Source organism: Canis lupus, chromosome 3, assembly GCF_011100685.1.
Source record: "Canis lupus familiaris isolate Mischka breed German Shepherd chromosome 3, alternate assembly UU_Cfam_GSD_1.0, whole genome shotgun sequence".
In the NCBI taxonomy this organism is placed as follows: Eukaryota; Metazoa; Chordata; class Mammalia; order Carnivora; family Canidae; genus Canis; species Canis lupus.
This window is the reverse complement of record NC_049224.1, coordinates 53,688,463-53,703,812: the sequence shown is the minus strand read 5'-3', so window position 1 is coordinate 53,703,812 and position 15,350 is coordinate 53,688,463. Positions and strand designations below refer to the sequence as shown.

The 15,350-nt window shown below is 47.3% G+C and overlaps 3 protein-coding genes across 4 annotated transcripts in view; 1 reads left to right on the top strand and 2 right to left on the bottom strand.

Annotated features, from left to right (window-relative positions):
- Positions 1-1,443: 1,443 nt before the first annotated feature.
- On the bottom strand, positions 1,444-6,865 carry NGRN (neugrin, neurite outgrowth associated). The gene is made up of 3 exons (XM_038532858.1): positions 6,660-6,865; positions 6,150-6,260; positions 1,444-2,562 (listed from the first exon to the last, which is right to left on the bottom strand). The coding sequence occupies exons 1-3, from the start codon at positions 6,821-6,823 to the stop codon at positions 1,953-1,955; spliced, it is 885 nt and encodes a 294-aa protein (XP_038388786.1). The 5' UTR covers positions 6,824-6,865; the 3' UTR covers positions 1,444-1,952.
- Positions 6,096-15,350, top strand: part of CIB1 (calcium and integrin binding 1) — a 25,255-nt gene continuing 16,000 nt past the window's right edge. The window contains exon 1 of one of the 2 annotated variants that reach the window (XM_038532861.1): positions 6,096-7,034. In XM_038532861.1, the coding sequence (XP_038388789.1) occupies positions 7,030-7,034 (5 nt within the window). In that variant the 5' untranslated portion in view covers positions 6,096-7,029. The remainder of the gene's footprint in view (positions 7,035-15,350) is intronic. The other variant, XM_038532860.1, reaches the window with a different exon arrangement.
- The window catches only part of LOC479047 (tubulin tyrosine ligase-like family, member 13), an 11,682-nt gene continuing 3,372 nt past the window's right edge, over positions 7,041-15,350 (bottom strand). The window contains 12 exon segments of the mRNA XM_038532848.1: positions 7,041-7,641; positions 7,644-7,823; positions 8,161-8,479; positions 9,048-9,227; positions 9,535-9,715; positions 9,999-10,184; positions 12,428-12,612; positions 13,085-13,316; positions 13,601-13,686; positions 14,032-14,175; positions 14,544-14,700; positions 14,940-15,070. Of these exon segments, the coding sequence (XP_038388776.1) occupies positions 7,571-7,641; positions 7,644-7,823; positions 8,161-8,479; positions 9,048-9,227; positions 9,535-9,715; positions 9,999-10,184; positions 12,428-12,612; positions 13,085-13,316; positions 13,601-13,686; positions 14,032-14,175; positions 14,544-14,700; positions 14,940-15,070 (2,052 nt within the window). The 3' untranslated portion in view covers positions 7,041-7,570.

Genomic DNA, 15,350 nt, shown 5'->3' with positions numbered 1-15,350 from the left:
ATTACCATATTTTTTAAACCATGAAAATATTGGGGCATCCAAGTGGCTCAGCGGTTGAGCATCTGCCTTTGGCTCAGGTCGTGATCCCAGGGACCTGGGATAGAGTCCCACATCAGGCTCCCCACAAGGAGCCTGCTTCTCCCTCTGCCTATCTCTAATATTTTTTTAATTTAAAAATTATAAAAATATTGTCATAACAGTGACAGAGTATTGAGAACAGGGCCTTCTCTGCCTACTACTGTTACCAGCACCTGATTTTCTTAACTTTGACTGGCATGTGACAGGGCTTTGCCATTTATACTAAACAAATGCCCAAGTTAACAGCAATCAATGATATTGCAATAGCTATTAAGGACATTTGAAATAGCAATGAGATTCATGAACAGAATTACAGGTTTGGAAAATCAATTATTTTCATTAAATATCCTGCATATATTGAAATTTTCAGTAATTAGTTTTTGCCAGGGACTTGTAAAAATGAGGCATGACTGAAAACTGTCATTGGACTCTTCTGTTGCTTGCATATCTCATTCTATTTGTCTATTGATGATCACTTTCTGGTTATAATAAAGTATCTCGGGATCCCTGGGTGGCGCAACGGTTTGGCGCCTGCCTTTGGCCCAGGGCGCGATCCTGGAGACCCGGGATCGAATCCCACATCGGGCTCCCAGTGCATGGAGCCTGCTTCTCCCTCTGCCTGAGTCTCTGCCTCTCTCTCTCTCTCTCTCTCTGTGACTATCATAAATAAATAAAAAATTAAAAAAAAATAATAAAGTATCTCTAAAAGAATTAGTAAATTAAGAGGCCTATTATCTGTTCTTGCCCACATCACAGCTCCCTTGCAAAAATGTGACTTTATTTTTTTTAAAAATCTGACAACTTTAAAGCAAGATGCTACTCAAGCTTTTGAAACTTGCTAGAGATTATGTTGAGGGCCCTAAATCCTTTGCCTGCTTGGATTTTTTTGGGGGGGGTCAACCCCCCATACTCCCATCTTTTAAGATTTTATTTGACAGAGAGCGAGAGAGCACAAGCAATGGGAGCAGCAGAGGGAGAGGGAGAAGCAGGCTCCCCACTAAGTAGGGAGCCCAGCATGGGGCTTGATTCCAGGACCTTGGGATCATGACCTGAGCCAAAGGCAGACACTTAACCAACTAAGCCACCCAGGCGCCCCTCCAATCTCTTTCAAAGCCTCAGCAACTGGAAGAAGGAAAGAAGAGCTGCTTTAGACCAGGTGATCAGAGAAGGCCTAATGTCCCAATTTTTAGTTGTCAAAATCTATTACTAAGCAGGGTAAACTCACAGAGCCCTTGGTTGGGAACTCCTCTGGCCCCATCTCTTTGTCCCAGTGGTTAAGGATAAGGGACCCTTTGCTTCTTGCCCTCCCTCACACTCCAGGTTCACAGATAAACCCTCCCACCCCAGAGAGCACCAATCAACACAAACTGCTACATTTTACTTTATTTTTACACATAAACAATCGACTAAGCAGTTCCAGAATTACTAGTGTTCATTAATCCAGAAATAAATGAAGTCAGAAGGCAAACTTTTCATTTTTTCCCCAAACATATATTGCAAGTATCACAGAAAGTCCTAACAACACATGCAACATGGGCTGGTTTCAACATACAGTTTCAACATACAGAGAGCCCAAGCAAGGGTGAATACTAAGGATCCATGTGAGTCAGACCATGAGCAGTGCTCCAGAACACTAGAATCTACCCAGCAGGTCTAGAATCTACCCAGCAGGTCATTAGCCCTGCCCTACCATACACATTTGCCCTGTGCACTGCCCTCTGTCAGATTCCAATCTGAGCAGCTCTTTTCTCCCACATTCCAGGCTCATTTCCTCCTATCCCAAAGTGGATATTCCACACACAGAAGTCCAGGCAGCTCCAAATATATTCTCCCAAAGGTATTTCACTTGGCATCTCCACAAGCCAAGCTCCAGCTCAAATTCTGTACAAGAAGTTCCCATTGCTATCGAAGAACTCTCGCCCCCTTTGGACTACTTTGCTGCTGAAGTTCTGGTTATCCAGCTCTTGAGTCTTCAAATCTTCCAGCTTGTCACTTGGCAATCCATAACCATCAGTCCCTCTTTTGCCCACACCATCACTGGTAGAGTACTTCTGCGGCTCTCGCTGATGACTTAGGGCTGCAGGAACAGCCACGGAGCGCTCCTCCTCCAGGGTCTGGATTCCTTTATTCCCTCCCTTCTGCCTTCTTGGTGTATTTTTACTGTGAGTGTTTGATTCTATCACTGTCAAAGCTCTGCTGTGACCCCAGCCTTTGAATGAAGATTCATCCCTTGGCATCAACAAAGAGCCTGATCTAGAGTGGCTTGCAGATAGCGACTTCAAGGTATCCTCAGACCCGGGGAGCTGCTGCAGTGAATGGGAAAACCCAGCTTTCTTAAGGACTTTTTGATCCTGCTTCAGTTTCTGCTCCAATGTGGGTACAAACTTGCTTTTTAAAACCCTTCGGATCACATCAGTGCTGACACCAAAGCCTTCAGCTAACCTAGGAACTGACCAGGACTCTGCAAATTCTTTATGTAAATACCTATGAGAAAAAGGAGCAGGTTTTCAAGTTGTGAAGTAGTCTATCAATGAGTTAATTGCCAATACTAGTGATATTTATGTGAAAAGGAGGCCTCAGAAATCTTGTGCCATTAAATGGCTGTGTTCCATTCCTATGTGCCAAAAGCAACCCAATCACTCTTAAAAGTCACTTTATTTACATCAACTAAACTCTTCCCACTGCACACCAGGCCCCAGGTAGATCCTTCCTTTTCTTTTTTTTTAAGATCGTTTTATTTATTCATTCATGATAAGACACACACAGAGAGAGAAAAGCGGAGACACAGCAGAGGGAGAAGCAGGCTCCAAAGGCAGGCACTGAACCACTGAGCCATCCAGGGATCTCCCTGTCCTTCCTTTCTTTTTTTTTTTTTTTATATTTGATTCTTTTTTTTTTATGATAGTCACAGAGAGAGAGAGAGAGAGAGAGGCAGAGACATAGGCAGAGGGAGAAGCAGGCTCCATGCACTGGGAGCCCGACGTGGGACTCGATCCCGGGTCTCCAGGATCGCGCCCTGGGCCAAAGGCAGGCGCTAAACCGCTGTGCCACCCAGGGATCCCTGTCCTTCCTTTCAAAGAACATGCAACCTGGTGGTGGAGACAGATACATTAACGTCTGTAACACCACTGTGGTGAGTCTTAGCAGAGGATGCTATCAGAGCACCCGGGGGAAAAAAGGATATCACAGGATATCCTCAGGAAAAGGATATCACAACACCTGCTGCGTGGCTTGGGAATTGCTTCAAAAGTCCACCTACAGCTAGTCTGAAACGATGAAGAGTACTAAGCCAGCAGAGGGGAGAAGAGCAAGAAGAGATCAGAGGTATTGATGGTAGTGCAGCACATCAAATGCAAAGCAGCACATCATCATTACTGGCAATAGCTCAACTTGTCTAACAGTGAAGACAGGAACAAGATCATGTTATGCTTACAAGTCTGGAGTTTATCTCAAAACAATAGTGAACCAAGGAAGGACTTTTTTTTTAAAGTGGGTCTATTAAAAAATAGAAGAATTGCAATTTGGGACACGAAAGTTATGACAAACCAAGGTCCAGGAAGATTTTAAACAGTGGAATGCCACAAGCAGCTTTTCATTTTGAAGCTCAATCCAAGGGTAGTTTTCAGTGGCAAGACTAAAGATGGAAAGATCGGTCAGGAGGCTGTCTTGGTTATGGAGGCAGTCTGAACTGTGGCAGTTGCAATGAAAGGAGATAAAAAGTACTGAGAACTATTTTATTTTATTTTATTTTATTTATTTTATTATTTTATTTTATTTTATTGAGAACTGTTTTAGAAGTAGAACTTGGTAAGGACTAAATACTGGAGATAGAAGTAAACGGAGATTTGGGATTTCAGTTTGAGTGACTGGTGGGACTATTCACAGAGTGTATATAGGAACAAAATGAAGTCAACAGGGAACGGTGATAGATTTTCTTCTGTTAAACGGAGTTTTCCTATTTTATTATGCTGAGTTTGAAAAACACGTGTGACATCCAAACGGAGATGATCTAGTGCATAGTTGAATATATATAAGTCAGAAGGCAAACATGGGCTAGAGATGACAGATTTGGAGTCATAAGTGAAGAGCAAGGGTGGTTGAACCCACCGGAGTGAAATATGCGGAGATAAAATGACCAACGACACAACTCTAAAAAACGGGCAATAGTGTTTAAGATATAGAAGGAAGGGGAGCCCAGGAAGGAAGGTGAGAAAAGGCAGCCCTAGAATACGAGTGAATAGTACCCTGGGTCAAAGGAGAAGAGAATTTCAGGAAAGCAGACTACAAGATCAAATGCTGCAGAAATATTAGAGAGGCCAGAGACAAGAGTGCCAGGAATGCCTAGCAGTGAGGAAGTCACTGGTAAGATTTGAGGTCAGTAGTCTCGTTGTTGTGACAAAACAAATGAGAAAGACAAGCAGCCAGGAAGAGCCAGCTGGGAACAAGACGGAGAACTTTAAGTTGCTAGCTGTAGGTCTCAGATGATTAGGTACAACGACCTAGTGTAGAGGATCAGTTCTAGACAAGTAAAGAGCCACCGCTCACCCTAGTTTGTAAATAAGAGTATAACATTGAGAATGGGAAATAAAGAGGAAGACCAAGAAGGTTTCAAGGGCTCTTAACTAGCAGTTTTTTTCTTTGAAGTAAAAGGATATTTATTACACAGAAAGGGAAGTGACCAGTAGGAAGATTTGGAAAAGCTGTTTCTCAAGAAGGGAAAGGATGACACGAGAGATGCTACAGGCTCACAAAATCTCACTACAGAATCTCCTTTCTTCTATGTGTCAACTTCAAAGTCATTCTGTTGGGAATGGAAAAGGACACATAACTTCTGGAAGGTTTCTTAGCAATAGTGATCAAAATGCAAATCCATTTGCCCCCAGCAACTCTACTTCTGGGAATGTCCACAATACTTCTGGGAATGTACACAACAAATACACCCGGCAGATATGTGGAATGATGTGTAGTTATTCACTGGAGAACCATTTGTGACAGCAAGTGAGTGCAAACAACCGAAATACTCATCACGAAAGACTAGTTAACTAAATTATGATTTACTGCGGTGCCTGGCAGGCTTAGTCAATAGAGCATGCAACTCTTGATCTCGGGGTTGTGAGTTCAAGTCCTGCGTTGGGTGTTGAGCCCCACATTGGGCAGAGATTATTTTTTAAAAAAGGTATGATTTCTCAAAAAAAGAGCTTTCTGTTCTGAAGTGAAAAGATCTGTGAAATTTGGGAAAAGGGACTGGCTCAGTCAGTAGAGCACACCCACTCTTGATCTCAGGGTTGTGAGTTCAAGCCTTGTTTTGGGTTACAGATTATTTGAAAATAAAATCTTAAAAAAAAGACAAAGAAATACGTGAAAAAAAATGTAAAAGAGTATTTACAGCATCCTCTTTCTGATTAAGGAGATGAAAATAAAAATATATATTCCTACTCGCTTATACTTGCCTACAGAGACTGGTTGGGATTAAAACTTTTCAATGTGTGGGATGCCTGGGTGGCTCAGTGATTGATTGTCGGCCTCTGGCTCAGGGCATGATTTTGGGGTCCTGGGATGGTCTTGCATCAGGCTCCTGGGCAGGGAGCCTGCTTCTCCCTCTGCCTAGGTCTCTGCTTCTGTGTGTCCTGAATAAATAAAATCTTTAAAAAAATTTTGTTTCAATGTTACACATTACAGGGTTCTAATTTTGAACCATATGTAATGTACTGTCTATTCAAAACAACAAACATAAAACTGTAAAGGGCCACTTTAAGATTTTTAAGATATGAATTTTCTCTTCAGAAAAACGTACATAACCATGGAAGCCCTCATCCCTGACCTCAGCTTAAGAACCTCACGGTCTACGATATTGGGGTTAAATGATGGGATGTCTTGCAGCTTACTATTTTAAAATGTCAGCAAAAACGAAGCGACTGTGTCATTTGAAAATCTATTAAATGTAGATGATGCGCTTACGGAAATTCATTATACTGTTCCACTTTTCATTTAGAAACCTTCAATGATAAAAATCTAGGACCCAATCTCCGCCCCTTCTCATCACAGCAGATCCAAACTACCCTGAGTCTTACCGGATCTGCTCCATCGCTTCCCACGTCAGGGTCCTGGGCGGGGCCCCAGGCGCCTCCATCTGCCTCCGAATTTTCTGGAACCGGGCGGCCTTTTTCTGTCGTTTCAAGGTGCTGGGGGAGAGAACCAACGGCAGAAGCCATGCTTGGGGGCAAAACGAGCTGCTGCAGAGCCTCGGACTAAATCAAAAGGAGCCCAGCCCTCTTCTCTTTGTTCGCAGGGGCCGCCGAGCCACGTGTGTTGGCTGACACCCGCTCCGTACACTCCCCAGAATCTAAACCCTAACACAGCCCGTGAGAAGGCCAAACTTCCTAAACAGGTGATGAAATACGTCCCTAGCGAAGAAACCTGTGGTCCCTAGGCAGCCGCACAGCTGCCTCCGCGCCCTCTCACAACGGGTGAGAAACAAGGGCTGCGGCGGCGCGACGCCCGGCTCCGAGGGGGCGCCGCGGCCTGGAGCGCCGGGGCGCGAAGCCCTTCCTCATGCTGAGGGTCCGGGAAGGAGCTGGTACCTCTCCACCTCCTGCAGCTCCCGCTCCTCCGGCTCCCAGTCGGAATCAGGATCCGGCTCGCGGCCTAGAGCGCCGGGGTCCGCCACCCCCCGAGTCGCGAACCCACACCGAGCGACGGCAGCACGGACGCGCGCGCCCAGCAAGAGGCTCAGGGCGACCGCCATGTTGACAACCGCCGCCCGACCGCCCGCAACCGCAGCACCGGAAGTCTGGGGGCGGGGTCGGAAGTGGAAAGGCGGGCCGGAAGCAGGGATGGCTGCGCGTCTGGTCCGCTTCCGGCATAGGGCCGGATAGCTGCGCTTGAACCTGTACGCGATTCACCCTTCCCGGCTGTGAGTGTGGAGGACCGACCTGAGACGCAAGGGCCAGAATGAGGTAGAGGACGCTCCTGCAAAAAGCCATAAACTTTAATAAAAAGACGGATTCATGTGCCAAGAGCCGCCCCTCTGCCCAGGCCGTCCGGTCTCCGCCGCGGCGGCGAGAAGGGCGTGCCCTTCGTCGGTCCTCTGAGGGCGACAGCCCCGGGCCGTGGGCACTCGGCTCCTCTGGGAAAGGGGCGCCCTGTCGCCAGGATAACTTCCGGTCCCGGGCTGCACCCCGGGCTCAGACCCATCACCTAGCAATAAATCCAGGATAAGGTTTGAAGGGTGGGGATGAGCACGTGGCCGACCCAGGCTCCTCTTCATCTTTTTAAAATTATTTTACGGATCATAAAATAATCTTAGGGTATTGAGGAATTCTTGATTTCTTTGTGTTTTTGCCTCGTGCAAATGGGGTTCGTGGCCAGGGCTTTACAAACCAAAGCTTTGGTGGCAGTCTCTTCATTTAGCAAAAATTGAAGGCCCTCTGCCCCTTTGGAAACCTGAGGAGGTTCTCCAGGAGAGGTTGAGCGCTGGGCTTCCATCTTGCGTTTACCTGTGGTGGCTGATGTCAAGGAGTGCAGTGGTATTCAGCATCAGGGGGGCAGAGGCAGGGCAGAGACATCCTGGGCCTTGGGTGCCCTGTGTTCAGAGTCTACCTCCGAGGGTAAGGTGCTGTCAATCCATGAGCTACTTGCCACTCTTTCTGGTTGCAGATGGTAGCCCTGCTTTAGGGTTAGAGAGGATGACTCTGATCCTGCCAGAGCTCTGTTTATGGCTTCGAGCCTTCTGCTGGCTTGGCCTTCTGCAGTGGAAACACGGGTCCCCCTGAGTTGGTATTCACAGGAGATTGGCTCACCTCTTTACCAACTGTTGCCCAACTGCCAACAGAGAGGAATGGCATCCCATGCTTCCCTCCAGCATCTTTACCACTCTGCCTTGTGATTGTGTGTTTACTTGGTCTGTTGCCCTGTTATGTATTGATTGTTGGGACTGTCCTGCCGTTTCTACCAGGGTCCACTACCTCTCCCATTCCCACACTAGTGGAGGTGCTGAGTTATATTTTGGGAACATTTCTGCTGTCATGTTTGCTAGTGGGAATTTACATGTCAGAATGACCAAAGTTGGTTTTGCATACTTACGGCTTGTGAACCTGACTCTCGCCCTGGAAAAATAGCGCCTTCCAGATATCTTCATTGACAATGAACAGGGGCTGATGGCTGCTGGATCTCCTATCCAGTTGAAGTTCTTGGGCTGTAGATGGCACCAGGAATGATGTGGAAATGCAGCATTTATGGTTGGTAGGGGCCCTAAGATCCTGGGGATGAATTCTTGGATCCGAACTGGATACAGAAAATGAGGAGGGCCCTGCACTTTGGCGGCCCCTCTCAGGAGGACCAATGGGACCAGACTCACAGATTGCAGTTCTTGACTGCCCAGCCTATCCTGGTGAAATCTAGCCTGGAGGAGAAAGCAGCCCCTTACCACATTTCTTGTGAGGCTGGGCGGAATGGTGGGAAAAAACAAGTAACCGAAACATCTCTTCTAGGCCACAACCACTATTTAACCAGCTACTCCTTTGGGGCTTAGTAAAAACAGAGGACCCAGTACACTTGCTACTAGCCCAGGGAATAGTGAATGCAGCAGCTGTTCTGTTGGCCCAAGTCTGTTTACTTAATTCCTGTTAGAGCCATGGCACTGGCAGCACTAGGGAGAGATTACAAGGAAGCCACCATGACTGGTGACCTTGTTTGTCATGAGTTTGGGGTTACTGCAAGACTCAGGTAGAGAGAGCAACTCTTATGAGAAGGTGGGGAGCTGCACTTGGCCGAATGTCATTACTACAAACAAGGGAGCTTGGGAACAAATGCAAAAGGAACAGAGACCCTTTCCCAATGCCCAGCATACTGTTTTCCCAGGCTCCACACCAGACACCATCACATTAGCCTCCTGTGCTGCAGCCACCACCACGTACCAATGCAGCCCTTGTTCCCTTGTTCTGTGAGAGGGTGCGCGCAGGGACCCTCACCCCATACTCCTCAAGATTTCTCTGGCCCTGGTGGTTGGGCTGCAGCATGCGAGTGAGCTGCTCTACAATACCGAGGCTTCGGATAAGATTCTTCCTTTGAAGCAAAGCCTTCATTCTCTCCAGCTCCTCCTCTTCCACAATTTCTTGCGGATGCATGGTATCCAGGTGTACTGACAGCAGCTACAAGGTACACGAGAGATGAATGCGAGATCTCCAGGGGCGATCTTCCACACCATCAGCAAGGATGCCTATGGGACTCCCGCCTACTCCACTCCCACCATCCCTTCCCTGACCCTAGTGGAAGGTTCCCTCTGTTATCCATTCTCTCGCCACCTGTTCCACAAGGTTAGGTGGAACACTAATTAGGAGCATTAATTAGGAGCTCCTCTCTCTTATACAAGAGGAGGAGAGGACAGCAGAGATTCCCTTCTCTAGGAGTCCCAACCTGTTTCCGGCAGCAAGGCAAGAGCTACCAAACCCCTGACACCTCTTTCTCCCGGGTCCGGTTCCTGTAAGCCAGGTGGGTGGAGAATGCCCGGAGCCCGACCCTGGATCGGCTCTTCTCCCCTGCTGATTCACCCTGGTTCTGGTCCCTGCTTTCTTTCCGCTTCTTACTGCCTGAGGTCTCCTGCTGTTCCTGCTTAAGGCGGATCTCTTCCAGTTGCTGCCTGACAAGACACAGCAACTTCAGACACTGGAGAAATTGTGTTGGGGAGAAGTAGGGTGAGGGAGAGTGGGAAATCTGTTGGGGGGATGGATGGGAGAAGAATTGAAGGGGAAGACAGGAAACCTACTTAAATGAAAACAGAGTCCCTAAGAGTCTGATAAAGTTTATGACTCCATTCCTCTTTTCTCAAGTGTCTGCCTTCCTCTCTATACCTTGCTGGGAAGCAGTTCAGCTACAGAGTATGCCCCACCCACGTGGACAGAGGAGAATGCAAAGCAAAGTACCTGGCACACTCCTCCCTGGCCTTGGAAGCAGCAGTCTCCTGGAAGAGGGAGCCATTGTGCTTAAAGAAAGGTGAATACTTCTCCATGTCAGGCCCAGGGTAGATCCGCCGATATCCTCCGAGGTGGGAATCCTCGTAGCGTTCCTGATCTAGTACCGCCACATGGGACGACTCCCTCTGTTCTCGCCTATGGAAACCAAGCTCAGAGTGAGTCGGGAGAACTGTGAGAATGTTCGGTGAGGAAAGGAAAGCTGGCCAAAGCTTTGAGTATCTCCTGCTAGCTTCGTGGCCTTTCTGGCTACTGCCCATGTAGGGAAAGTTGCCGAAACCATCTGGCCAATCCCACCTGTGTGTAGCCATGGAAATAGAGGTTTGACTTCCAGAAATCTGGTTTTCATCTTGAGTGCAAAGGAGTCCACTCATAAGCTAGCACTCCAAGTTATCACAATCTTTTAGGTTTCTGATTATAGGGCAATATATATTAATTATAGAAAATATAATTTTCTATAATAAGAAATAAGAGCAGAAAAGATAAATAAGAAATAAGAGCAGAAAAGATAAAACCTGGGATCCCTGGGTGGCACAGCGGTTTGGCGCCTGCCTTTGGCCCAGGGCACGATCCTGGAGACCCAGGATCGAATCCCACGTCGGGCTCCTGGTGCATGGAGCCTGCTTCTCCCTCTGCCTATGTCTCTGCCTCTCTCTCTCTCTCTCTCTCTCTCTCTGTGACTATCATAAATAAATAAAAATTAAAAAAAAAAAAAGAAAAGATAAAACCTCCCATAATCTAAAAAAAAAAAAAACACAAAAAACAAAACAAAAAAACTCCCATAATTTTACTGTGCAATTAGCATGTTGGTTATGGGCATCCCCCAAGTCTGAATCCTAGCTTTGCTACTAACTACCTTGCTTCTTTCTTTCTTCCTTTATTGTTTCAGACAAAAATGGGATCATACAACATTTTTTTTTAAATTTTTATTTATTTATGATAGTCACAGAGAGAGAGAGAGAGAGAGGCAGAGACACAGGCAGAGGGAGAAGCAGGCTCCATGCACCGGGAGCCCGACATGGGATTCGATCCCGGGTCTCCAGGATTGCGCCCTGGGCCAAAGGCAGGCACTAAACCGCTGCGCCACCCAGGGATCCCCCCATGTTAAATGGTTTCCTAGTATTCAAGTGACTCTATGATTGTGCTTTTTTTTTTTTTTAAAGATTTTATTTTATTATTTTTTAAAGATTTTATTTATTTATTCATGAGAAACAGAGAGCCAGAGACAAAGGTAGAGGGAGAAACAGGCTCCATGTAAGGAGCCGGATGCGGGACTTGATCCTGGACCCTCAGGATCACTCCCTGAGGCAAAGGCAGATGCTCAACCTCTGAGCCACCCAGGCGTCCCTAATAGATTTTATTTTTAAGTAATCTCTACACCCAGCATGAGGCTCGAACTTACAATCCCAAGATCAAGAGTGGCACGCTCCGTTGGCTGAGCCAGCCAGGCACCCTTGTATATTTGTGTTTAATAAAGTCCAGTAGTTTTTAGCCCTTTTCCTCACTGAAAGACATGATCCATACAGTCATGTGTGCAGTCCCACTGTGGGAATACCCAGTGTATTACAGTTACACTTCACCTCCATTCACACATTTGAGTGCCTACACCAAGGCCCTCAAGATATCATGACAAATCAAATACACAGCTGGCCTTGCATATTGCAACGCAGGTAGGGAAGAGCAGTATTGTTATAGGAATAATTCTAAATCCACTCCAATTCATTTGTATGTATTATGAACATTTTTATAGTTTATCAGCAACAAATCACCAGGTTTGTAACCCAAACTTTTCATCTTCTAATGAAACCCAAACTTTTCATCTTATAATGAAAGCAATAGTGGGTGAAAAATACTGGTTTAAACAATCCCTTATTATTGAATGACTTTCTGTTTCATTATTACGAAATTCTTAGAGGAGCTTTGTTAAAAAACAAGAACAAGAACAAACAGCTAATCCAATCACATACATCGTATGTGCTAGTGTAAAATAGCTCTAAACTACACTGCTAAGCATGGTACAGAGAGTGTGAAAGTTACACTATTGTCTGGGTAGATAAAGGGAGAAGAACAATCTGTATATATAGATATATCATAGATATATATGGTATAGGTATGAATTCGTTAAATGTTAGTGAAAGTATACACGTGACCCTATAGATTGGTTCCTCCAGGGAGGATACAGTAGCTGGAGAAGGGTAAGAGATATTACTCACAACATCTTTTGAATTTTGAACATCTTGTCAGTGATATGTAATATATTATCTATGCCAAAAAAAAGTTCTTCATAGCTAATTAGCCCCAGACCACCTTTGCCACCCAAAGAAGCACTTTTACGCTCAGGCAAGTGATAATAAATGAGATAGGTCAAACACCTGGAGCACCTGGTGTCTCGTGGCTGTTGGTGGCACTGGAAAAGCCGCTCCTTGACTCGCCGCTTGTCCTCCTCCATCACCTTCCTTTTGTCACAGCCCTGGAGGTTGACAAGGGTCATGGCATCACAGAGAAGCGCATCCTTCACTTCTCGATCGAGGCGGGAGTCAGTGGTGAAACTTGGAGAGTGGTTTACCTGCCAGGAGGAAGTCATTATCCACCCTGTTCCTAGACCACCCAAGCAGGTGTGGTGTCTTGCAGGCCTGGCTGGAGGGTCTAGTCAAGACATCCCCCACAGAGGCCTCAGCCAAGGAGGCTGGATGTTCTGACATCCAAGGCCACAGGGCTCTGCCACTAAGATTCCTCCCTTACACAGGCTGGTGAGAGCAAACCAGACAGCCTGATTCTATAGATACAGTGTCCCTAAAGATAAAGATTACATGAGGAACACTTGGGATCCAAATCCTGGATTCCTGTGGTGGAGGCCAGAGACCACTGAGGTTTGACTCAGCAGGTCAAAAGTGTAGAGATCTTAATACCTTCTGCCAGTTCCTACCCACCCCAGGGCTGCCACTGGGTCCACCACCTGAGTGCACTCCTATCCCAGGCATCCTGTTCAGGGAGGCCTCTAGACCTTGGTTTTGCAAAGCCCAGGAGATATTCCTCACCTCCAGCAGCCAGGGCTTCAGCTTGTGGTCCAGCAAGATGTCAAAACCAAGGATCTCAAAACAGGCACATGTACCTCCACTCAGATATTGGGGAAAACAGGTTCGGTAGTTGTGGCGAAGAACAGAATGAGCTGAGATGATGGTTTTGATGATGATGTCCTCAATGTCGCCCCACAGCTCTTCGGGGTTGTAGCTGTGTTCTCGCAGCCAGGCGTTGAGTGTAGACAGTTTCCTGTGAGGCCCAGTGCTCAGAAGGACCCATTTCTACACCAGTGGGTCTGGGCCGCAGGCAGGAGGCTCCCTACCACTAACCCTAATTACCCTAATTCTGTATCTACGTGGGAGCGTGGAGTGGGGCTTAGTTATCGGGGTGGGGGTGGGGCTGCACTTAGAGATCATGCACAGGACAGTGGTCTGTAAAGGTTGTTTTCCTGAGCACTGGCCTCCTAAAAGCCAGCTCAATGTCATGGGGTGCTCAGACTGTAGTGCTTAAAGTGCAATCAGAGTCGGGAGTACCTCTTACTGCCTACAGCATCATCTTGGACAAAATTCTCATTGTGTTTGTTGATAGCATAGTTGGTCAGGTGCATACAGACGTCATCCTGGGAAGAGAGTGGCCCTGTGGCTCAGACGGCTTCCCTGCAGCACCCTCTCCAGCCCATCATTCCCTTTTTATTACCCATTCCTCCCCAGGACAGCTCATCTCCTGTCCTTCTTCATCTAAAAATTCCAGGGGAAGAGGGTATGCCAGGCTCCTCTAGGTGGGTGCCTTAAGAGAGCACCCACCAAATGCTCTCTTCCCCACCAGGAGCTGGGGGGCTCACAGGTTCCTTCCTTCTTTCTGGGTGACAATGACAACGCTCTCTACCTGTTTTCTCTATAGAACTTCAGCACTCATGAGAAGAGGGTACCACCCTGCCCCCCAGGACTGCCGGCTGGCCCCTCACCAGGTTGTTGTGGCTGGGCTCCACGTAGGGCATAGTGGCAAAGCGGGCCAGGCCCTCCTCATACATGAAAATCCGGAGAGGGTCACAGGATGTGATCAGGACATAGATTCGCATATCAAACTTGAAGCCGTCAATGAGGAAGGGCTGAAAGCATGCAAACCCACCAGGGAAGAATACTTTCAAAGCGCTCATTCTATACCACTACATTGTTGTGTTTCAAATACGTAACAACTCATTTAATTTTCATAATAACTATATGAGGCATAAAGTGGTTACTGTTATTATTCCCATTCAACAAATGAAGAAACTAAGAAAGAATAAGAAATTGCCTGAGATCACATATCTAGGGAGGCAGGCAGGCTGCTCTGAACCAAGGCTCTGTACTGCCTCCAAGATACGGGCAAATGGCAGGAAGGCTAAGAGCCGGAAACTGGCTTCCTCTCTGGCACTGGGAGAGATGAGGTGCCCCAGTGCTGCAGGGAAGGCCCTGGTGGTCCCAAAGCACCCTTCACCTTGGAGATGTATTGCTGGCAGATCATATGCTCTCCTGGCTTGATCTCCCGGGGATTTCGGGTAATGAAGATGCCCCGTCCCTGGCAGCCACTGTCTGGCTTGCAGATATAAGTGCGGGTTTTTCGCTGACGACCATAGGACTGGAAGTCCCCATAGCTATGTGCAGAAGGAGGCTGGTCAGAAGGGTTCTGTGCATCACAGCCGGGCCAGGCCCTGTGGAGTTCTGCTGTTCATGCTCTTCCCAGAGCGTCAGTCTCAAACCTGCTTTTCTTTGACCAGGTGAAACTCTCATCCCTTGACACTTTCTAAGTCACAAGGCCAGAGTCTGGAGGGAACTCACACGGTGAAACCGTTCCTCCCCCAGGATATCAGCCCTGGGAGGGGGCCTCACTCACTCTGCAGGGAGGCACCAGGTGCGGGGGAAGATGTTGTATTCAGTAGGATAGAGTTTCTGCATGCGGTTGAGGTTGCGAGCCAGTAGATCTTTGCGGCAGATTTCTGTCATGCCAGGGAAGTGGTTGATTTTCTGAAACAAAGTCAGTTGGTTATCTACCTCCACCAGCAGAGTTAGCAGCCATCCCTGGAGCCTTGGGCATATCAGGAGGACTGGGAAGTTCAAGGTAGAAGTCCCCGCAGAGGGGGTGCCTGGGTGGCTCAGTGGGTTGGCATCTGACTCTTGATTTTGGCTCAGGTCATGATCTCAGGGTGGTGAGATTGAGCCCCTCATTGGGCTCTAAGTTGAGCATGGATCCTGCTAGAGATTCTCTCTCTTCCCCTCACCCTCTGCTCCTCCCCCATCCAAGTAG

Excerpts from the sequence above, each read along its gene's own strand:
- NGRN (XM_038532858.1), bottom strand. The coding sequence starts at position 6,823 with ATGGCGGTCGCCCTGAGCCTCTTGCTGGGCGCGCGCGTCCGTGCTGCC. Across the intron at positions 6,261-6,659 it reads GAGCTGCAGGAGGTGGAGAG|CACCTTGAAACGACAGAAAA; the intron begins GTACCAGCTCCT and ends TCTCTCCCCCAG. Across the intron at positions 2,563-6,149 it reads GAAGCGATGGAGCAGATCCG|GTATTTACATAAAGAATTTG; the intron begins GTAAGACTCAGG and ends TTTTTCTCATAG.